This window comes from Neovison vison, chromosome 4 (assembly GCF_020171115.1).
Source record: "Neovison vison isolate M4711 chromosome 4, ASM_NN_V1, whole genome shotgun sequence".
Lineage (NCBI taxonomy): Eukaryota > Metazoa > Chordata > Mammalia > Carnivora > Mustelidae > Neogale > Neogale vison.
Window position 1 is genome coordinate 59929546 of NC_058094.1, and position 23983 is coordinate 59953528.

General features: G+C 38.6%; 1 protein-coding gene across 9 annotated transcripts in view; it reads left to right on the forward strand.

Annotated features, from left to right (window-relative positions):
* The first annotated feature begins 333 nt into the window (after nt 1-333).
* The window catches only part of STAU2 (staufen double-stranded RNA binding protein 2), a 330383-nt gene continuing 306733 nt past the window's right edge, over nt 334-23983 (forward strand). For 4 of the 9 annotated variants that reach the window (XM_044245455.1, XM_044245456.1, XM_044245453.1 and 1 more), the window contains exon 1: nt 9808-9873. Coding sequence is in view for 3 of the 9 variants with exons in the window: in XM_044245452.1 (XP_044101387.1) it covers nt 9856-9873 (18 nt within the window). In the remaining 6 variants the exon portion in view is untranslated. Of the gene's footprint in view, nt 351-927; nt 1015-1379; nt 1399-9807; nt 9874-23983 lie in introns of those variants that run through there. The other 5 variants (XM_044245452.1, XM_044245450.1, XM_044245449.1 and 2 more) reach the window with 5 other exon arrangements.

Sequence of the window (23983 nt, forward strand, 5' to 3'; positions counted from 1 at the left end):
GGATCTAGGGCACTGTTCTAAGATGGTCCTCATTTTTTGTTCTAAGGATTTCTTTTTAATGAACCAACAGGATGTGTGTGTGTGTGTGTGTGTGTGTGTGTGTGTTGGTGGAGGATTATGTTTGGCCACGCTGCCGATCTTGGACAGCAGGTGATTACTGATCACTAGTGTTTTCTGGGCGAGACAGTTGCAGTGACCCCCTCCTCTCCTCCCCCGCCCCCCTCCTCCCTGAGTCTGGAAAGGTGCAGGATCCGCTAAACCGTGCATTGCACAGCGGCGGCCGGAGCAGACGCGGAATGGTCGCGTGTCCCCAGCAGAGCAGAGGGGGGCAGCCAGAGAGCCTGGGGAAGGTACGGGCAGAAAATCTGGGCGCGTAGCGGCGTCTAGAAAGAGAAGGTCAACTGGGCAGTGGAGGCGGTTGCCGAGTGCAGGTGTGGAAGGAGCTGCCTCAGGCCCACCCTTTGCAGCGGAGGGGGTGGGGACCAGGCCGGGGAGCCGAACGGAGGACCAGGAGACTGCGGACGGGGAGCGCTCCCCCTGCATTCTCTCGCTCTCGTTCCCTAGGCCTCAGAGAACGGCCCTCGCTCCGGGGCCCACTGTGCCGGCGCCAGTACGCAGCGCCCGCGGCGGTCGCTGCTGCGGGGGGCCGGGCGGCCGCCAGGGGGCGGGAGCGGCGCCGCAAACAATGGCCGCGCTCGGCCGCGGGCGGGCAGAAAGAGGAACGGAGCTAGGGTCGGCGCGGGGCGCGCGGCCTGGGTCCGCGGAGGGCCGGGAGCGCGCGCGCGCGCGCGCCTGGCTGACTGGGGCGCGGGAGCGGCTGCGCAGGCGGGGGCGCGCGGCGCGAGCCCGGGAGGGCGCGGCGGGAGCGCAGGGAAGGCGGGCGGAGGCGGGGGGCGGGGAGCCCGAGGGGTGGAAGCCGGCGGCGGCGGCGGCGGCGGTGGCGGCCGAGCGGGGTCAGTTCTCTGTAGTGCTTGCCAATGTTGGAGCCGTCTGCAAAGTGTCCCTGGCAAGAAGGTAAATACCCTCGTTGGGGGCGTCGGGGAGGCCTCGACTTCCGCCCCGCTGGCGGAGGAGACAGAGGGCGCTGGGGAGTCTTGCAGGTCCGCTGAGCGCGGCGAACCCCGAGAAGAGCGGCCCCTTAGCGGCCTCCCCTCCCCCGCGCTTTCCCTCCCTCCTCGGGCTCTCTCCTGGAGGGAGGGGGAGGGGAGGATGACGGTGGGGGTGCTGAGGAGCCGGGGACGAGGCGAATGAATTTTGGGGGGGGGGCGTGTGTGGAGGGGTGGGACGACACAGGTGTCCGGAGGGGAGGAGCCGGGAGGAAGGCTTGGAGGCCGGCGTAAATGGAATGCCGGGGTTGGGGTGTGGGGGAGACAGGCACCCGACGGAGGACGCTGGAAGGTGGGATCTTGGGGGCCCCGGTGGGAACAGCCCGAAGAGGGGACGGTGGGTGAAGCGGCGGTGTGGGAGGGAGGGAGGGAGGGGGAGGGCCCGAAGGTTGGTCCCCGCGGAGGGGAGGGGAGGGAAGGGGAAGAGATGGAGCCGAGGCCCTTGGAGGGTCTGCGGGAAATGGCCCTGGGGGCGCGGGAGGAGCGGCGGGCCAGGGGCGCGCCGGGGGGTGGTGCTGGTGGCTATTTCTGTAGAATGGGCAAGTGGTGAAGACGTAACACGCCGAAATGGGGAAGGTAGGTGGGGCCGAGGGGACAAAATATATCCTATGACAGGCAAGTTCTGCTGTGGCTCGTAGGAACTACTACCGTGATGGCTCGGCTTAAAGGGGTAGTTGGCAGTTAGTGACCTTGCCGAGGTGAAGGGAGTTGGGAGGAGAGACGAAGATCAGTTACAGAATCCGCTGTGTGAGGGCAGCGCCTCCAGTCCCTCCCGGGGAGAGCCGGGATTGTGGTGAGGGGAGTGCTGCAGAGGCAATCGAGGAGACGCTGAACTGGGATTCTTAGGGAGAGGGGGGCGGGGATAATGGCTTCGGGGGTTCTGGAAGTTCCTGGAAATATGTGCAGAATTTTGCATTTGTGAACAATTTTCTGAGGAAAGGGTCTGTACTCGGCGTGACCCGCCACCTCCCTCCCCCAAAAGGTTAAGAACTACTACTGGTGTAGAGATGGGCCGTTCAATTAAGGGAATGTACGAAAGGATTTTAAAGTGGGTGGTTCCTGCAGAAACGATAGAGATGATCCTTTAAAGGTATATTACTGTTAGCTGAAAACCCATATTTTTGATGTTTAATTTCACAATTTTGGTGAACTTTTGCTGACCACTGCTTCTCTTCTGATGCATCCTTACATTTTAAGAAACCGTGGTGAACACGTGAATTCAGAATTGTGATGGGAAGGCAGGATAATAGTAACCTTGTAGGAGAGAAGATTGCAACATTTCTCCGGAAGGATATTTCTTTCCTAGTCCTTTCTGAAGATGATTCAATTATATTGTTGTGAATTGAACTGCAGTGGGGGAAAAAAAATCTTGGTTAATGAAACAATCAAAACTAAGATACCCTGCATTCTCAGTTGTTTTGTAATACGGCAGGTGTTTAATTTTTTAGTTTGTTTATATTTTACTGCAAACCAGAGATCTCATATATCACTTGAATTGTAGATTTGCTGCATTTTGCAGTAGGCCTGTATTAAATTTGTGAGGCATTTATACCAAACTATGTGGTGTGTCTGCTGGGTTTTTTTTCCCCTTCTGTGATGTCAGTTCAAGTCACCATTGCCACATTTCATTACATAGCAGTGTAGTTTGAAATTTATTCCCAAGTGATTATTAGTTGGTAGGATATAGTGCATATTTCCTAGCAAATCACTGAATTTTTCCCCAGAAATCCAGTTTGTATGTGTAAAAATGTTGTTGTATAATCAGAATATGTAGTGGTAACTACTAATAGAATGGCATATAATTTTTAAGTTTTAACTTTTTATTTGGAAATAATTTCAAACTTATAGAATAGTAGCAAGAATAAGAATAATACAAAGAAACTCCTGTAATCTTTACTCAGATTCACCTGTTACCATTTTACCCATTTATCACTAGATCTTTGTCAGTCACATGTACATAGTATTTTTTTCCTGGACCACTTGAGGGTAAGTTACATTATTATGTCTCTTTATTCTTAATCAGCATGGAAAGCCATATACATTTTATATTTTAGTTTACTTGGCTTGCCTGGAATGAAGTTCTAGGAAAGAGTGGGTTGGTTTGGTTTTCAGCAAAGAATATAAAAAATATCTAAGATGATCATCAAATTTTTAGTGTGTAAACAATAAAGAAAGTGAGCTGAGTGATTTTCCTGTTTGGGATCAGATTCTGGAAGATATAATTGGTTAATATGTTGGGTTTTTTTCTTTGTAGTTAACTTCTTTACTATTATGCTCTCCTTTTATTCACTTTGAGTTCTGGGTGTCATCATGTGTACAGATAGTAAAGAGAGAAAAATCTGGATATTGCAAAATTGAATTGTGTTAATATTAGAATAGTTGGAGGCATGTGTAGTATGATCAAATTATGTGTAGATGTATTTGTGCCTCCTGTAGGTACTCAAGAAAATATAAACTAGTGTCTAGAATCCTCCATAATAGTTATAATTTATATTTATGTATATATAACCATTTGATTTTAAATAAATCCCCAGAGTTCTATATAGGAGGCTTATCTTTACGTTGTCCTAGAGGTCAAGACCTTTGTGACAGGAAAATTTTTAAGAAGTGAAGTCTTTATGAATTGAATGTATAATAAAGAAATGATTACTTCAACCAGACCATACTAGGTTTTAATCCTAGCAGTGGACTATGGGGATGTAATGCAACTTCTAGAAAAGTGGAGATAACACCTACATCCCAAGGTGATGAGTATTAAATGAATTAATGTAAGAATGGCAAAATATAAGATGTTATATATAATATTAGTGTCTGATAAATGTTAAGTTTTCTTTTTTTCTTGGTTGGTGGTGAGATTTCTTTCTTTTTTTTTTTTTTAATTTTTATTTATTTATTTGTCAGAGAGAGAGGGGGATAGAGAGTGAGCACAGGCAGATAGAATGGCAGGCAGAGGCAGAGGGAGAAGCAGGCTCCCCACTGAGCAAGGAGCCCGATGTGGGACTCGATCCCAGGACGCTGGGATCATGACCTGAGCCGAAGGCAGCTGCTTAACCAACTGAGCCACCCAGGCGTCCCATGTGGTGAGATTTCTATATACTTAGAATCTTTCATAGGCTCTTAGGAGATAATTAAAATTTATACTAAATTATTTTGATTTCTTATGTAAAAGTTTTTTGAGTCATACTTTTAAAAAGAAATGAGAATTTAAAAAATCCATTTAAAAAAAAAGATTATTTATTTATTTATTTGACAGAGAGAGCGAGATCACAAGTAGGCAGAGAGGTAGGCAGAGAAAAGGGGGGGGAGCAGGCTCCCTGCTGAGCAGAGAGTCTTATGCGGGGCTAGATCCCAGGACCCTAAGATCTTGACCTGAGCCAAAGGCAGAGGCTTAACCCACTGAGCCACCCAGGTGCCCCCCAAAATCCATTTTTTAATGCTTTTTAAGGACCCCTTGAATTTTTTAGAGTAAGAATTTTTAAGCTGATACTTAGTTTTATGGTATTTTGGAGCCTAAGAATGGTGGTAGTAAATGTTTTTGATTTTTTATATTGTCAAACAAGACATTTAAGTGAGGATTACCTTTCAGTTGTGGGATGGGTGCTGATATAAAAATTTATAGATAAATTAATAATGCCAATTTATGAAGCAGTGTTTAATTGTTGAGGATTTTATAGATTGAAATTTGTACAGCTTTCAACTTACCAGTTGGGCAAAATGTAATAATAAATGCAGCAAATTATGTTAGCAGTACATTCAGATACACGTTGGACCTCCAGTTCTTCATGAGCAACAAATCTGTTACAGTTAGTAGTGCCCTCTCTCCATAAACTGCCCTGCCTGTTTTCATTTAGTAGCTTAGAATCTGGAACTGCATGTCCTAATGTGACTGACTGGATATCACTGTAGGGCATTTTTCAGACATGTGAATAGGTTTCTCTAAAAGTACTTAGCTGTAATTGGAATGAACTATAGCTGGAAACTTTTTTGACAGAAGGAGAGGTGGATTTTATGATATCATGGGCAGTATAAAACTGTTCTGCATTTTATTGATATTTTATCAAGTTGTTTTTAGGACAGTAGATCTGGCATGTTTGTAAAGGAGAAAGGAGGTGTTAAAGACATGCTACTGGGCATTCTGAATTGTCCATAGTGTGGTTGCAAATTATAATTTTTGTATTGATGTAAATGTAATAAAATTTGTTGGTAAAAAAGGAGGAACTTCAGAAGATTGTCCAGTTACCTCACAGAGTGCTATTATAGACATACTTTCATGTTTTAATTTATACAGATCTTTATAATTAAAAGAGAAGCTTACAGAATACTTAAAATTGTATGGTCAATTTTAAGCAAATAGGTGCTTTTATTTTTTTTCTTCTTACAACTACCTTTTGTATATTGGAAGATTAGAACTTTAAAAAATGTACTTTTATATCTTACTGTGCTTACTTCTTGGAATCAGCCATTAGTGTTACAGACTCTGATATTGAAGAACACCTGTATATTTATTGCAGTGTTACTTATAATGGCCAAATTATGGAAGCAACCTAAGGGTCTATCAACAGATGAATGGATAAAGAAGATGTGGTATATTTATACAGTGGACTATTATTCAACCATGAACGAAATCTTGCCATTTGCAACAACATGGATGGATCTAGAGAATACAGTGCTAAGTGAAATAAGCCAGTCAGAGAAAGACAGATATTGTATGATTTCACTCATACGTGGAATTTAAGAACCAAAACAGTTGAACAAAGGAAGAAAAAAGAGACAAACCAAAAAATAGACTCTTAACTGTAGAAAACAAGGGGGGTGGTGGGTGAAGTAGTGAAGAGGATTAAGAGAACACTTATGAGCACTGAGTGATGTGTAGAATTGCTGAACTACTGTATTGTACGCTTGAAACTAATATAATGCTGTATGTTACTTACATTGGAATTAAGCCCAAAAAACTCTAATGTTGAAGAAACACAAGTCTGTAGATAAGCATTTGTTATATTTAGAGGCTTACATACTAAATGATACAAAATAGGACTTTTCAGATTTTGTGAGTGCTTACTAAATAATGTTAAATTCTAGAAAGTAAGGGATACTAAGTCACTGAGATGCTTTTAGTGGTTTATTCACATTTTAACTTCCAAATGAATGTTTTTCAGTTAAAAAAATGAATATTGGTTGAGTATGTATTTTTAGTTATAGCTAGTGTATTTTAGTACCATTGACTACTCCTACACTTTAGTGATTTCATCTTTTGAGTAAAATGTAAATGTTTAAGTTTCATAATTTATCATTTACAAGTTCTAATATAACTCATTTTCTTATGTTAAATAGGGAATTAATTTTTTGACCCACATAGATATGCTAATTAATGCCTAAAGCACCATAGGATTATAGAACTTTAGAGTGAATGGGAATGTCTTATTTATTGTTGTATAACAAACTACCCCAGAAAGTAAAGGCTTAAAACAAACATTTATTATCTCAGTTTCTGTGGGTTAGAAATACGGGTGTAGCTTATCTGGTGCTTGTGGATCAAGGTCTTTTTGGGTTTGCAGTAAGCTATCACTGGGACTGTGTTCTCATCTGAGAGTTTGACTTACTAGACTGGGGGAAGATCTGCTTCCAAGCTCATTCATACAACTCTTGGCAAGATTCATTTGCTTGGGGGGTATTGGATTGAAGGCCTCACTTTCTTTTGGGCTATTGGCCAAAGGCCTCTCTCAGTTCTTAGCCATGTGGGCCTGTCCAAAGGGTACCACACAATATGGCAGCTAGTTTCCTTCAGAGCAAACAGGGGAGAGAATGAGAGCATGAAACACCCAAGATGGAAGTTGTGATCTTTCTGAAACCCAGTATTGTGAGTGGTATCTCATTATTTCTGTTGTATTCTATTTGCTAGAGGCTGCCTCCCACAATGATCTTAGTTTACTTTTCACAGACTTATTAAGAAAGAAAGAAAGAGGACTCAAAGACACACAGAGTAATTTACCAAGGCTCGAGAGGTAATCTCCTGAAGAGCTTGGACTAAGATTCAAATTAAGTGATCCTCAGGCCTTGTTCCATTTCTATAGCATATGATTCTTTTGGAAAATATAAAATTGTTACAGATGGTGATACATATATATATATATATATATATATATATATATAAAGATATATATATATTTCAGTTATAAGATATAGGCCATATTTCATATAATATATAATATATTCACATATAATTTTATATAAAATATTTAACATATAAAATGCAAATAAATATATAAATAAAATATATAAAAATGAAATATATATAATATAAATATATATAATAAAATATAAATAAAAAAGAAAATATATAAAATGAAAAAATATATATTTTTATATTTTATATTAAAATATATAAAATATAAATATGAGTATAAAATAATATAAATAAAAATATAAAATATATATGGAAAAGTTTCCAGTTCATTTTGAATTGATTCATTTGTCATCTTGAGAAAGTGGTAGCCATATGTGTATATATATGTGAATCTCTGTGTATGTGTGTCTGTGTATTAAGAATCTCTGCTTTTTTTTTTTTTTAAAGATTTTATTTATTTATTTGACAGAGAGAGATCACAAGCAGGCAGAGAGGCAGGCAGAGAGAGAGGAGGAAGCAGGCTCCCTGCTGAGCAGAGAGCCCGATGCGGGCCTCGATCCCAGGACCCTGAGATCATGACCTGAGCCGAAGGCAGCGGCTTAACCCACTGAGCCACCCAGGCACCCAAGAATCTCTGCTTCTAATAGAAAGTTTAATATTAAAGTTTCATAGCATAAAATTTTCTACCCAAGTGGTTGGATTTAGCTCTTTTGCTGCCTATCGAGACTGTGGTGTTGCTATTTAGATAATTTTTTGGGGAATCTATACATAATTTATTTTTCTTTATCTTATTTTTTTTTTAGTAGGCTTTGTGTCCAGTGTGGGGCTTGACTCATAATCCCAAGATTGAGAGTTGCATGCTTTACAGCCAGCCAGGCACCCACATAACATATTTTATTTATTTATTTACTTTTTTTTTTTTTTTAAAGATTTTATTTATTTATTGGACACACAGAGAGAGATCATAAGTAGGCAGAGAGGCAGGCAGAGAGAGAGAAAGGAGGAAGCAGGCCCCTTGCTGAGCAGAGCCCGATGCGGGGCTCAATCCCAGGACCCTGAGATCATGAGCCGAAGGCAGAGGCTTAACCCACTGAGCCACCCAGGCACCCCTATTTACTTACTTTTTAAAAAAAATTTTATTCCTTTATTTGAGATACAGAGAGCAAGAGAGGGGGAGGGGCAAAGGGAGAGGGAGAAGCAGACTCCATGTTGAGCAGAGTTTGACTTGGGGCTCAGTCCCAGGACCCTGCTATCATTACCTGAGCCACAGGCAGGTGCTTAACCAACTTAGCCACCCAGAAGCCCCCCCCCCCCAAATTTATTTTTTACATACATTTTAACCATTTTAAGAATCCATGATTTGGGGCACCTGGGTGGCTCAGTGGGTTAAAGCCTCTGCCTTCAGCGCAGGTCATGATCCCAGGGTCTTGGAATCAAGCCCCACATCGGGCTCCCTGCTCAGCGGGAAGCCTGCTTCCTCCTTGCTCTCTGCCTGCCTCTCTGCCTACTTGTGATTTCTGCCCGTCAAATAAATGAATAAAATCTTTTTTTTTTTTTAGATTTTATTTATTTATTTGAGAGAGAGACAGTGAGAGAGAGCATGAGCGAGGAGAAGGTCAGAGAGAGAAGCAGACTCCCCGTGTTGCTGGGAGCCCGATGTGGGATTCGATCCCGGAACTCCGGGATCATGACCTGAGCTAAAGGCAGTCGTCCAACCAACTGAGCCACCCAGGCATCCCTAAATGAATAAAATCTTAAAAGAAAAAAAAAGAATCCATGATTTATTTGTTCATTTATAGATTTGGGTTTTCTCCCTTTATTTGGTATCTGTTTTTAAATTAAGTGTAGAGGAGATTTACCACGTGAAAAGAAATACAGCCATGGTGGGGAGATCTGAACTAGAAGGAAACAAATCCAAATATACTAATGGGATGTGTCAGGACGGTGATTTCTTTTTCTGAAAATTTCATGTGAAATTTTTTATGTGTGCTCTTTTTATAGTGACGATAAACAAAACCACAAACGAATAAAATCCAGCTGGGTAATCTTAACTGTACTCTTCCATACCACCTAGAGGAGTTATGTGTAGGCTTAATTTAGCTTATAGAGTTTGGAAACAAAACTGTTTAAAACCTTACTAGAGAAAGGGAACTGTATATTAAATATTAATCTGAAATTTTTAGATTATTTTTAATAGCTTCACTTTCACTAGAATTGTCTTAGAATTGTAAAACCAGAAGGGACATTCTTCAACCTAGATCTGCACTGTCCACTCTGATAGCCAGTAGTCCCATAGGGTTATTTAAATTTAAATTAACATTAAAGAAAAGTTTTAAAAAATGTAAAGATTTACTTTCTTGGTTGCATTAGCCACATTTCAGATGTTGAATAGCCCTTTGTAGCTAGTGGCTACCGGATTAAACAGTGCAAATAGAAAACACGTTTATCATCATAGAAGTTCTGTGTTGATCTAGGTCTAGTCCGTTTTATATTTGACTTGATCAACATGTATTTAAAGTGCTAATCATTGAGATCACCAACTAAGTTGAACTTTATTTCTTCATTTTCATTTTCCAGTTTTTGGAGCCGTGAGGGATACAGCAGTTTGGTCAATATTGTTTTAACATGCTTCAAATAAATCAGGTGAGTTTGTGTTAAGGCATGTCCTACTTAATATGGTGCTTGGGCCATACATTGTGGAACATGTTAACCCAGCTTTTCTGTAACCATGTTGCTGACCACTGCTTAACAGAGCAATTACATATTATATATTCATCCTAGGAGACTGTGCAGGGCAGGTTGTTTAAGGATTATAGTAATAGTTCTGAAAGTTGTTAACTTTTGAGTATGCAGAGAGCACAAGGTATGTCTGGTCTTTTTGATGTTACATCCCTCCAGGACTTGGTGTATTCAGCATGTTTACAATTGTAATCTAGTTTCAGTAGGTGGCAGTTTTGCAGACCGATAGAATTTCTAGTGACAAATCTTGTGAAGCAGTTATATCAGTGTGTTAAAAGAAGTTTCTTTTCTAGGGCACTGGAAAAGGTTAGAAGGAAGTGCCTTGCTAAATAAACTTTAGCATACAATGTCTTAGACTCACTGAAAAAAGTATTTTCCATAGGTCTTACTGTTTCTCCAAGAACTTTATGTATTTAATCTTATCCTTTCTGGACAAATAGGGCATTGTATTATAATAGAAAATACTTTGTTTTATTTCAGATTTTATAAATTGAGAGAGAAGTAAGTAATGTGATTGTAAGGAGTAATGACTCTTGTGTGTGCATGATTTGAGGAAGTAATACACGCCTGGCCCTACCTGTTTAGTTCACCTTGCCTACGTAGTACCCTCTAGTGCCTGTGCATCATACACCATCTCTAAACCAATGACTCCTAAGTTCATACTTAGTCTGTGTTCTAGACCCATGTAGCAGTTCCCAACTGATCTCTTAACTTGGGTGTCTTTATACATCTCAGAATTAACAGGGTCCCAGGAAACAATCTAAATGCTTCCAATCTAAATGTTTCAGTTTCTGGATTGGCAAAGTCATTCTAGCTGCAGGGTCTTTGCATAGATTACCTCTGCCTGGGCCTCTTTTTCCCTCCCCTGTGGTTGGCTCACTTGACTCCCAGTCCTACTATTTGCTCTCATAGTACCCTGCCCTTAATGACATTCTGACATTTCCAGTTATATTCAACTGTGTAATTGTTTGCTTAACATCTCTGTTCCTTATTAGACCATGTGCTCCATGAAGGTAGTGACTTTGTTTTTTAATCTCCCCAGGTCCTAGAATAGTTCTGGTTGTGTATGATTTTTCATGTATTTGCTGAGTAAGTGGATGGATGGTGCTAAGGTTGTCACTAAAGCAAGGAGATCTCCATTCTTTTCAACAATAATCACACAATTGTGTTGTCAGTTTAGGTATCATATGCTTGCTTTATCAGATGCTATTAACATAAAATCTCTTTCTTATGCAAAGTTGTTCTTTGATTTTCTCCCTGTACTAGAAAATTTTCTTGTGCAATAAATACTACTTTCATCAAAGATGTTACAAATGTAGTTTAAAGGAATCTTAAAGCTGTGCTATGCTTAGTGCTTTTTGTACTTTCATAGTTGTAGTCAAATCCCATTGGATCCATTGATGGAGCTTTATGAGATGTGACTTGCAAACTGTGTTGTAGGTTTGTGTTGATGCTAAATGTATGGATAACCTGCTGTTAATTATACAGGTGCAATCGGAATAATTTGTTTCATATTCTGCCATAGAGAGGTGGAAAGAATATTCATTTTATGCCCATCAGCATCATTGAAAATTATAGATTAGTCCTAATGAAGAGTTACTGTCTGTGCTACTGGTCATGTTGAATGAGGCCTTACAAACAATTTTAGGCAGCATTCTGCAGGGCCACACACAGTTCCCTGTGCTTTGGCTAGAAATTGTACTCTGTGCTTACAGGTGTATATGCTTTGCTTGTAACACACATCTCATCTCAAGATTCCATCTTACTATCAACTAAGTTTTATCCCCCGAGATGTTCAAGTCTGAGGGGAAAGATTAATCAATTTTGGAATAGAAGTTCTAGAGACTTTCTCTTCAGCCAAACTTAAAGTCGCATTGAATTCTTAAACTTAGGAATGATTGATGTTTTATCATTTTTGTGATGACTGCTTTCCCATTAGAGTGTAGGCTTTCAAGATAAATGTGAAAAGGCATTAAAAGGTGATTGAAGATGACACTTACCTTAAAGTTGTTGAGGTTTTTACTGTGTGATTTTTAACACTGTCTTTTGGATTAGTACTATATTTTTGAGAGGTCTTTTTGTTGTTTTAAGATGCCTGAATAGTACTAATAGAGTCTTCCATGTGTATTCCCAGAACTACTTAAAAACAAGGCTGTTGAAATATTTTACTCGCTATTAATTCTGTCTGACATGATTATTATCAGGGAACATGGAAATGTTCCATGTTCTATTAATAGAAATGGCACTTCTACCTTTAAATTGTACTCTTCATTTTTACTTTAGCTTTTTAAAAATGTGTGCTGTCCATGTGCTACTCATGTAGAAAAATTAAGTAGTAGAGATAAGGAAAAAAAAATCAGAAATAATTCCATTGTTCTTTTACAGAGATAATCACTGCTAACATTTTGGGGTGTATACTTTTAGATTTTTTTTTCTATGCAGTTATATTTTTATGTGAATATATGTTACTTTAAAGAACTGGGATTATATAATATTCTGAAGTGACTTAATGATAATTTGTAGTTTGGAATTACTAAAATTTGTTTAATCAAACCCTTATTATTGCACAGATTTTGTATTATAGTTAGTGCCACAGTGATTTTTTTTTTCTTTTTTTTTTACATATAACTATGTTCCTTTGTCCATTATTTTCTTATAAGTAATTATTAGAAATGGAAGCACTGGTCAAATGGGTATGCAAATTTTAAAGATATTTGATGCTAAAATACCAAAAATATAAAAGTACATCTATTAGAATAATTTCATTAAACAAATCTTCAGTGTTTCAAAATGATATTTTAATTTGCTTTTCTATGATTTGCTTCTCTTTGTTGTTCTTTTGTGTTTTGTCTTTTTGTGAATTGTTTACATGTGTTTACTGGTAACTTTTCCTTTTTATTTGTAAATAAAATTTTTTGGATTATACCCCCTTGAGAGTTTTCTGAGCTAGTATTTATAGTCATTACTTTATATTTTGCATTCATTATTCAACAAATAACTAGTGGGAACCTATGTTTCCAGGGTACTGTACTAAGTAGGAGCTTGGTATATTGTGGACCTTTCTCCCTGGTGATTAATTTAAACCTCCAGGGAAAGGAAATCCATTTTAACATTAAGCAGTAGCAAACAGGGACGCCTGGGTGGCGCAGTTGGTTGGACGACTGCCTTCGGCTCAGGGCGTGATCCTGGAGTCCCACATCAGGCTCCCAGCTCCATGGGGAGTCTGCTTCGCTCTCTGACCTTCTCCTTGCTCATGCTCTCTCTCACTGTCTATCTCTCTCAAATAAATAAAATAAAATCTTAAAAAAAAAAAAAAGCAGTAGCAAACATAAGTAAAAGAAGGCATGTGTGCCATGAAATAATATCTTTAAATGAATGACTGAAATAAGACAAAGTTTTTGGGATTCGTTGATGAGGCAGAACTGACAGGGCATGTGTTCTACCTGGTTTAAGGGGAAGTCTGTATTAGGCAGCTGTAGCATTGGGAGAGTCCAGCAGGAGGGGATTAACAGAAGTTTCAGTAGTCTGATGGTTTCTTTGAAAGAGTGTTTGTTGGGAACGTGGGAGCTAAGAGAAATCTTTAAGGCCTGACTCAAGTGGAATGGGAGGACAGGCAGGACAAAACAGTGTTTCAGTGCCAGAAGGGTAGGAGAACTGTATAGGACAAGAGGGAGTGAGGTGTTATGTAGGAAGAATAATGGTGTATCAAGATACACTGTAAAGCATAAAGCTAGGGTAGGATTATCAAGAAACTAAGACCTAGAATTTAAGAGATAATTATACCTGTCTCACAGGTTTATTGTGAGGAGTGATTGAACTAATAACTGAGGCAAAATGCTTAGCATTGGCCCTGGCACTATTGCTATTGCTATTGCTATTAGTATTGCTGTTGTTATTACTGTCTGGCTCTGCAGATTGATGAGAAAGAATGGCAGACACTTAAGTTAATCATTAGAGTAGAGTAGTTGTTGGGGCAATGAAAAGCTCTTGGACATTTTTTCAAGTCCAGGTCTGCCATAAGTACTCTCCTCTTTCTTGCCATAGGCATGAAGAACTCTATTCTTTTCTCTTAAAAGCTGCTGCTACTTACTCTTAGTTATTTTTATCTCCCAAGTCTGGCTGTGGAGTAGAATCTACAATCTGCCAATCTCTCTTGAAGCCATAGGATGCAGTCTATAGTTTGAGGATTTAAAAATATAACACAAGGAGTTTAAACTATGTAAGAAGGACTTTGGCTTTCTCCTGTGTTGACCTAACAGGATTTTTCCTCTGTGTGGCCCACTTCCAAGATGGCCCTAATGATCCCGCTTCCTGACATTTATACCATTGTATAATCCTCTCACACATAGCCAATAGAATGTGGTGGAAGTGATGGATCATTTCCAAGGATAGGTTATAAAAGACATTGTGGCTTTTGCTTCTTCTCTGTCCCTTTGGGCTCCCCTCCCCTCTCCACACTCCACCTCTTGCTCATTCAGAGTAGTTAGCTGCCATGTTGTGAATAGCTCTGTGGAGAGACCCATGTGGTGAGAAATTTAGGCCTACAGCTAACAAGGAACTGAGGCCTATAGCCAAGAGTGTGTGACTGAGTCTTCTTGGAAGCAGATCTTCCAGCCCTTGTCAAGTTTCCAGCTGTAAACTCTGGCCTATCAACATCTTGACTGCAACCTCATGAGATATCCTGAGCCAGAGCCACCCAACTAAGCTGCCAGTTGATTGCTGAATCTCAGAAACTGTGTGAAAAAAAAAATGCTTGTTTTTTAAGATGCTAAGTTGGGGGTAATTTGTTATGCAATGATAATATACCCTTCCTCCTTAAAACAACCTGAGAACATACAAATATGTAAACAGTGATTTTAAGACATTGGATGGCAGGTGGCATCAGACTGATCCCTGAGAGAATGGAAACACATGAGGTAAGCCCTTCTATTATATCAGTTTACAGTAGAGCCTAAAGGTTGTGTATAGGCTGCAGTGAAAGGAGGAGGATCTAAAACAGAGCTTGCTTTTGTTGAGATTAGGAAACAAAGATAAGTGTTTGGGAAGGCCAAGATGGTTAGAATCACAGGGCAGAGTGCCAGAAAGAAGAGACTTGAGGGAAAAGGGGTGAGTATATAGGTAAGTAAAAAAGTGCACTCAAGCATGAAAACATTCTGGAGATCTGCAGGAGGTGCTTCTCGAGTTTTTGGCTGAGTTCTGATCTGTAGATGCATGACAAGGCCTACTCAAAGTCAGGGGTTGAACTACTGGAAAGCAGTAAGAAATCAATTTCCAGAATTTATACAAGGCATTAATAGTTTGTGTCTAAATTATCCAGAGTCTAAAGACCTTGTAATACATGAGGCATTGGGAAGAGTCCTCAGAAGGCTTCAAATGATCCTAAGTAATTTAACTGTGCACCAGAATAAAGTCCAGCATTAGAGGAATGTAGCACAATTGAGAATTCAACAATAAAATTTATGGTTTTAATCATTCATTCAAAAATTGCAATGCTTGTTTCACCTTGAATAAGGGATATAATGTCTAGACAGATCAGTAAGGGAATAGAGGACTTGAACAGCATTATAAGCCAGTTAGACTTAATAGACATACACAAAACACCCAGTAAGAGCAGAATACACATGTTTTTCAAGTGCACATGAAATCCTACAAAGGATAGTCCATCTGTTAGATCACAAAAAAACTCAGTACATTTTAAGTAACTGAAATCATAAAAGTATCTTCAGTCACAGTGGAATGGAGCTGGAAGTCAATAAGAATACTGGAAAACTCACAAATTTGTAGAAATTAAACAATACACTCATAAATAACCAGTGGGCCAAAGAAGCAATCACATGGGAAATTAGAAAATAATTACAGGGCGCCTGGGTGGCTCAGTGGGTTGAGCCGCTGCCTTTGGCTCAGGTCATGATCTCAGGGTTCTGGGATCGAGCCCCGCATAAGGCTCTCTGCTCAGCAGGGAGCCTGCTTCCTCCTTTCTCTCTGCCTGCCTCTCTGCCTATTTGTGATCTCTCTCTGTCAAATAAATAAATAAAATCTTAAAAAAAATAATTAGAGACAAATGAAAACACAACATACCATGACATAATGAGATAGAGCAAAAGCAGTGCTCAGAGAGAAATTTATAATAGTAAATACCTATGTTTAAAAAGAAGAACTCAGAAGAACTGAAATCCAATTTTTCACCTTATGGAAACTAGGAAAAAGGAGCAAATTAAACCCAAAGTGAGTCAAAGAAAGGAAATAAGAATGATTAAAGTGCAGATAAGTGAAATAGAGTATGGGAAACAAAATTGAGAATCAGCAAAACTAAAAGTTGGTTCTTTGAGAGGATCAACAAAATTGACAGACTTTTATCTAGACCAACAAAGGAGAAAAAAAAAAGCAAAGACACATATAATTAAAATCAGAAATGAAAATGGAGATACTACTGTTGACGTTAAGTAAAAAAGGTTATAAGAGAACACTATGAACACTGTGTATCAGCAGATCAGATAGCCTGCATTAAATGGACGAATTCCTAGAAACACAGATTACCAAAACTGACTCAAGAAGCAATGGAAAATATGAACTGATCTATAACCAAACAGATTGAATTAGTAATAAAAAAAAATACCTCCCAAACAAAGTCCAGTGCCAGATGCCATTACTGGTGAATACTACCAAACATTTAAAGAAGAATTAACACAAATCCCTCTCAGACTCTTCCCAAAAATAATAGGTCAGAGAATACTTCCTAACTCAATGAGACCAGCATTACTCTGAAACCAAAGCCAGACACCATGAGAAACAATACAAAAACCACAGATTGATAGTCCTTATGTGTATAGCTGCAAAAATCCTCAACCAAACACAAATAACACACTGAATCCAACAGTTTGTTTGTTTATTTATTTATTCATTAAGGTTTTATTTATTTATTTGACAGAGAGAGAGACAGTAATACAGAGAACACAAGCAGGAGGAGTGAGAGTGGGAAAAGGTAGGCTTCCCGCTGAGGAGGGAGCCTGATGCGGGGCTTGATCCCAGGACTCTGGAATTATGACCTGAGCCGAAGGCAGGCACCTAATGACTGAGCCATTTAGGTGCTCCGGAATCCAGCAGTATATTTAAATGGTAATACACCATGGCCAAGTGAAATTTATCCGGATGGGAAGCCAGGGCAGTTCAACATAGGAAAATCAGTCAGTGTAATACACTGCATTAATAGGATGAAGGGAAACAAGCAAACATCAGCAGTTAATATGGAAGACTTTTGACAAACTATAACACCTGTTTGTAATAGAAACACTCTAGAACTAGGAAGAGAAGGCAAATTCTTCAATATGATAAGGAATTTATGAAACACCCACAGCTAAATGAAAACTTTTCCGTATGATCAGGAACAAGACAAGCATGCCTATTTTCTTTTCTTTTATTTTCCTTTCTTCCTTCTTTCTTTCTTGATTTTATTTATTTGAGAGAATGAGTGAGAGAGCACAAGCTGGGGGAGGAGCAGAAGTAGACTCCCCACTGAGCAGGGGCTTGATGCGGGGCTCAATCCTGGGACCCTGGGATCATGACATGAGCCAAAGGCAGATGCTTAACCAACTAAGCCATCCAGGTGCCCGAAAGGGACTTATTTTCACACAGCTATTCAGCATTGTGGTAGGACTTACAATCAGAGAAGTTAGGCAAGGGAAAGAAAATATCCAAATTAGGAAGGCAGAAGTAAAGTTATTCCTATTTGTACACAACATGATCCCATATATAGAAAACTCCAAGTAATCCACAAAAACCCACTAGAATTAACATACAAATTCAGAAATTGTAGTTACAGACCAACACACAAAATAAAATTGTTTTTTTTTTTTAAAGATTTTATTTGTTTATTTGACAGACAGAGATCACAGTAGACAGAGAGGCAGGCAGAGAGAGAGAGACAGGGAAGCAGGCTCCCTGCTGAGCAGAAAGCCCGATGCGGGACTCGATCCCAGGACCCTGAGATCATGACCTGAGCCGAAGGCAGCGGCTTAACCCAGTGAGCCACCCAGGCGCCCTAAAATTGTTTTTCATTATACCAGTGGTGAACAGTCCGAAAAGGAAACTAAGAAAATTGTTCCATTTAGTATTGTCCAGAAGCATAAGGAGTTGAAAGATTTGTACACTGAAAACAATGAAATGTTGTTGAGAGAAATTGAAGAAGACAAATAAATGGAAACACATTCTGTATTTATAGACTAGAAGACTTAATATTTTTGAGTTGACAATACTATGTAAAACAAGGTAGAGATTAAATGAGATCTTTATCAGAATTCTCGTGACCTTTTTGGAGAACAGGAAAAGCAGATTCTTAAATTCATATGAAATTGCAGTGGTCTCAAATAGCCAAAACTCTCTTCTTGAAAATGAATAGAATTGGAGGACTCATACTTCCCCATTTCAGAACATATTATAAAGCTACAGTAGTCAAAACAGTGTGGTACTCACGTAAGGATAGACATTTAAACCAGAGGAGAGACATAAACTAATATAAAAATTATATTATTGTATAGGACGTAATATATATATATATCTCTACAAGTGATCTTTGACAAGAATGGCGTGACCACTCAGTATAAGAAAATGTAATTTTCTTTTTAAGATTTTATTTACTTATTTGACAGAGACAGCAAGAGAGGGATCACAAGCAGGGGGAAGAGGGAGAGGGAGAAGCAGGCTTTCTGCTGAGCAGGGAGCCCGATGTGGGGCTCCATCCCAGGAGGCTGGGATCATGACCTGAGCCAAAGGCAGACGCCTAACTGACTGAGCCACCCAGGTGCCAGGAAAGATTATCACTTAACAAATAGTTTTGGGACAACTAGATACCACATGCAAAAGGATAAACTTGGATCCCTACCTCACACCACATGAAACTGTTAACTCTAAATGGATCAATGACCTAAATATAAGAACGAAAACCCTGACAACTCAACAACAAAACTACAAACAGCCCAACTAAAAAATGGGCAAAGGACTTGAATTGACAATTCTCTAAAGATAAAGGCCAATGTACATATGCTTTTTAAAAATTTTTAAAAATTTAATTCTTTTTATATTTAAGACTTTTAAAAATTTATTTGAGAGAGAGAGAGCACTCTCTTTCACTAGATGGATTTAACAGCAGACTGAATGAGCTGAATATTGGATCAGTGAGCTGATGATTAGCTAATGACAAAGCAATGAAACTCATTAGACTCAGTAGTGAAAAGAAAAAGAATTTTTAAAAAATGAAGATAATTTAAGGGATCCTTGGGAAAGCATCAGGTGGGATAACATTCATTTTATATGGGTTCTAGAAAGAAAAAAAAGGGGGAGAAAACTTATCTGAAGAAATAATGGTGGAAAGCTTTCCTAATCTGGGGAAGAAATAGACATACAGGTCTAGGAAACTCCGAGAATTCCAAATAAGATGAATCCAAAGAGGTACACATCGAGATACATTATAATTAAAATGGTAAAACTTATTACATGAAAGGGAAACCTCAGAAGGCTATCAGCAGAGTTTTTGGCAGAAACTTTGCATGCCAGAAGCAAGTGTTATGACACATTCAAAGTGGTGAATGGAAAAAACCTTCTAAGAATTCTCCACTTGGCAAGGTTATTCAGAATTGAAGGAGAGATTAAGAGTTTTTCAGATAATCAAAAGCTAAAAGAGTTCATCACTGTTAAACTAGCCTTATAAGAAATGTTTAAAAGGACTTAACATAAACTGAAAAGAAATGGCATTAATAACAAAATGTATGAAAATAAAAATCTCGGGGCACCTGGGTGGCTCAGTGGGTTAAAGGCTCTGCCTTTGGTTCAGGTCATGATCCCAGGGTCCTGGGATCGAGCCCTGCATCGGGCTCTCCGCTCAGCAGGGAGCCTGCTTCCTCCTCTCTCTCTGCCTGCCTCTCTGACTACTTATGACCACTCTCTCTTATTCTCTCTCTCTGTCAAATAAATAAAAAATATCTTAAAAAAAAAATCTCCTTGGAAAAGGTAAATACATATTCAAAGTAGGGGATCAGGGGTACCTGCCTGGCCCAGTCATTTAAGCATCCTGCTCTTGCTTTTGGCTCAGGTCATGTTCTCAGGGTTGTGAGATCGAGGCCCACATCAGGCTCTGTGCTTGGTGTGGAGCCTGCTTGAGATTCTCTCTTTCTCCCTTTACCTGTCCCTACCCCCAAAAAATTAAAAAAAAAAAAAAAGGATCAATCACTTATAAAAGCAAGTATGAGGCTTAAGAAAAGTCAAAAATAGTAAAGATAACTAAAACTATGATAGTTAAGGACTGCATAAAATGATGGAGAATGTGACATAAAAATAAGGGCAAGGCTGAAGAAAATATGTTTTGGAGTGTGCTCAAATGTAATTGCTAACAACTCAAAGCAGCCCATTCTGTATATAGTAAGTTATGTATAAATCTCATGGTAACCATAAAGCAAAAATTTGCAACAAATACACAAAAAAGGGAATCTGAACATAACATTAAAGAAAGCCATCAAACCACAAGGGAAGAAAAGAAGAAAGGACCAGAGGAACTATGAAGACAGCCAGAAAACAATGAATAAAATGGAAATAAGTACATACTTATAAATAATTACTGTAATTATAAATGGACTAAACTCTCCAATCAAAAGACACAGTGGCTGAATGGATTTAAAACAAAAAACAAAAAAACCCATCTATGCTGTCTGTGAGAATCTCACTTCAGGTTTAAGAACATACACAGACTAAAAATGAAGGGATGGAGAAAACAATTCCATGCAAACAGGAATGAAAAGAAACCTGGAGGGGTGCCTGGCTGGCTTGGTTGGTGGAGCATGTGAGTCTTGATCTCAGGGTCATGAGGTGAAGCCCCATGTTGAGTGTAGAGATTATTAAAAAAGAAAAAAAGAAAAGAAAACAGAAAAGAAAGCTACTATAGCTATACTCTGCAAACAAAAAAGACTTCAAAATAAAAATTGTAATAGTAGACAGGGAAGGGCATTACATAATGATAAAGGAGTCAATCCAACAAGAAGACATGGCTTTAATGAATATGTATGCATCCAACATAGGAACATCAAGACATACAAAACAAATACTAACTGACCGAAATGGAGGAATTTGATAGCAATACAATAATAGTAGGGGAGTTTAACACCCCACTTCCATCAATGAATAGATCATCCAGACAGAAAGTTAATAAGGAAACATCATCCTTAAATGATACCAGATGGACTTAATATATTCAGAACATTCCATTCAAAAGCAACAATACACATTATTCCCAAGTACACACGGTGTATTGTCTAGGGTAGATAATATGTTAGACCACCAATTAAGCCTCAATAAATTTAAAAAGATTGAAATTCTGTTGAGCAGGTTTTTCTGATCACAATGGTATGAAACTAGAAATCAATTACAAGAAGAAAACTTGAAAAACCATGAAAATGGGGAGGTTAAATGACATGCAACTCAAAATTTTTGTCATTGAAGATAGCAAAGAAATACTGAGAGATAAATGAAAATAGAACTCAGGCATATCAAAATCTTTGGGATACAACGAGAGCAATTCTAAGAGAGAATATTATGGTAATACAGGACTACCCCCAGAAACAAGAAAAATCTCCAACAATATAACTTTACCCTGAAGGAGATAGGAAAAAAGAACAAATGAAGCTCAAAATTAATAAAAGAAAAGAAATCATAGAGATCAGAGCAGAAATAATTGAAGTAGAGACTGAGAAACAATAAAAAAAAATAAAGTTAAGAGCTGGTTCTTAAAAAAAAAAAAAGAGCAGGTTCTTTGAAAAGATAAAGTTGACAAACTTTTAGTTAAACTAGCCAAGAAAACAGTGAAAGTTTTAATAATCAGAATCAGAAATTGAAAGGGGAGAAATCACAACTGACACCATAGTGCAAAGGATCATAAGAGACCACCAAGAAATATATGCTAACAAATTGTACAACCTAGAGGAAATGGATAAATGCCTAGGAACATACAGTCATCTAGGACAGAGTCATGAAGAAATAAGAAATATGAATGAACCAGTTACTACAAAGGAGATTGATAAGTAATCAAAAGCCTCTCAACAAGCAAAAGTCCAAGACCAGATGGGTTCATTGGTGATTTCTATCAAACATTCAGAAAGACTTAATACCTATCTTTTTCAAAGTCTTCCAAAAACATAAAGAGGGAATACTTCCAAACTCACTGTATGAGGCTGGCATTACTCTGGTAGCAAACCAGACAAGGACTGCACCTAAAATTAAAAAAAAAAAAAAATTACAGGACAGTATCATTAATGAATATTGATGTAAAAATTCTTTTTTTTGGGGGGGCATCTATTTTTTAATTAATTATTTTTGTTAACATATAATGTGTTATTTGCCCCAGGGTACAGGCCTGTGAATTGTCAGACTTACACACTTCACAGCACTCACCATATCACATACCCTCCCCAAAGTCCATAACCCAGCCACCCTCTCCACATCCACCTCCCCCCAGCAACTCTCAGTTTGTTTTGTGAGATAAGTGTCTTTTATGGTTTGTCTCCCTCCCGATCCCATCTTACTTAATTTTCTCCTTCCCTAACCCCCAACCCCCGCCATTCTGCTTCTCAAATTCCTTCTATCAGGGAGATCATATGATAATTGTCTTTCTCTGATTGACTTATTTTGCTCAGCACAATACCCTCTAGTTCCATCCATATCAATGCACATGGTAAGATTTCATTTCTTTTGATGGCTGCATAGTAGTCCATTGTATAAATATACCACATCTTCTTTGTCCATTCATCTGTTGATGGACATCTAGGTTCTTTCCGTAGTTTGGCTATTGTGGACATTGCTGCTATAAACATAGGGGTGCATATGCCCCTTCAGATCACTACATTTGTATCTTTAGGGTACAAAGTGTGATTGCTGGGTCGTAGGGTAGCTCTATTTTCAACATTTTGAGGAACCTCCAGACTTTTCCAGAGGGGTTGCACCAACTTGCATTCCCACCAACAGTGTAGGAGGGTTCCCCTTTCTCTGATTGATGCAAAAATTCTTAACAAAATATTAGGAAACTGAATTCAGTAGTACATTAAAAGGATAGTAAACCATGAACAAGTGACATTTATTTGAGATGCAAGGATGGTTCAACATCCACAAATCAACCAACATGATACACCACATTAACAAAATGAAATACGAATTGTATGATTGGCATTAGAGATGGAGAAAAAGCATTTGACAAATATCAACACATATTTTTGATAAAAACTCTCAGTGAAGTGGGTGCAGAGGGAGTGTACCCAACATAACAAAGGCCATATATAGTAAACCCACAGTTAACATCATACTCAGTGGCAAGCAGCTAAAAGTTTTTCCTCTAAGATTAGGAACGAGAAAAAGTTGCTCCTCTTACCACTTTTATTCAACATAGTGTTTGAAATCATAGTCACAGCACTTGGTAGGAAAAAGAAATAAAAAGGCATCCAGATTTGAAAGGAAGAAGTAAAACTGTCACCACCTAAAGATGACATGATGCTATATATAGAAAACCTGAAAGACTTCACCAAAACCTGTTACAGCTAATAAATGAATTCAGTAAATTAATGGGATACAAAATCAACATATAAAATCTGTGAGTATCTATAATAAGTTATCAGAGAAATTAAGAAAGCATATTATATATTTTATTATAATTATATTACATTAATATAATTATAATATATGTGTTATATATAATTATATTAATATTAGAATTTTAATAAAATTATAAAATTTATAATTTTATTAAAAAAATGAAGTACCTAAGAATAAATTTAACCAAGGAGTTTAAGATTTATACATTGAAAACTAAGACACCATGAAAGAAATTGAAGAGGACACAAATGTAAATAAATACCATGCTCATGGATTGGAAGAACTGGTATTTAAATGTCCATACCACCCAAAGCAATCTGCAGATTCAGTATAATCCCTATCAAAATTCAAATGCCATTTTTGACAAAGCTAGACCAAATAATTCTGAAAT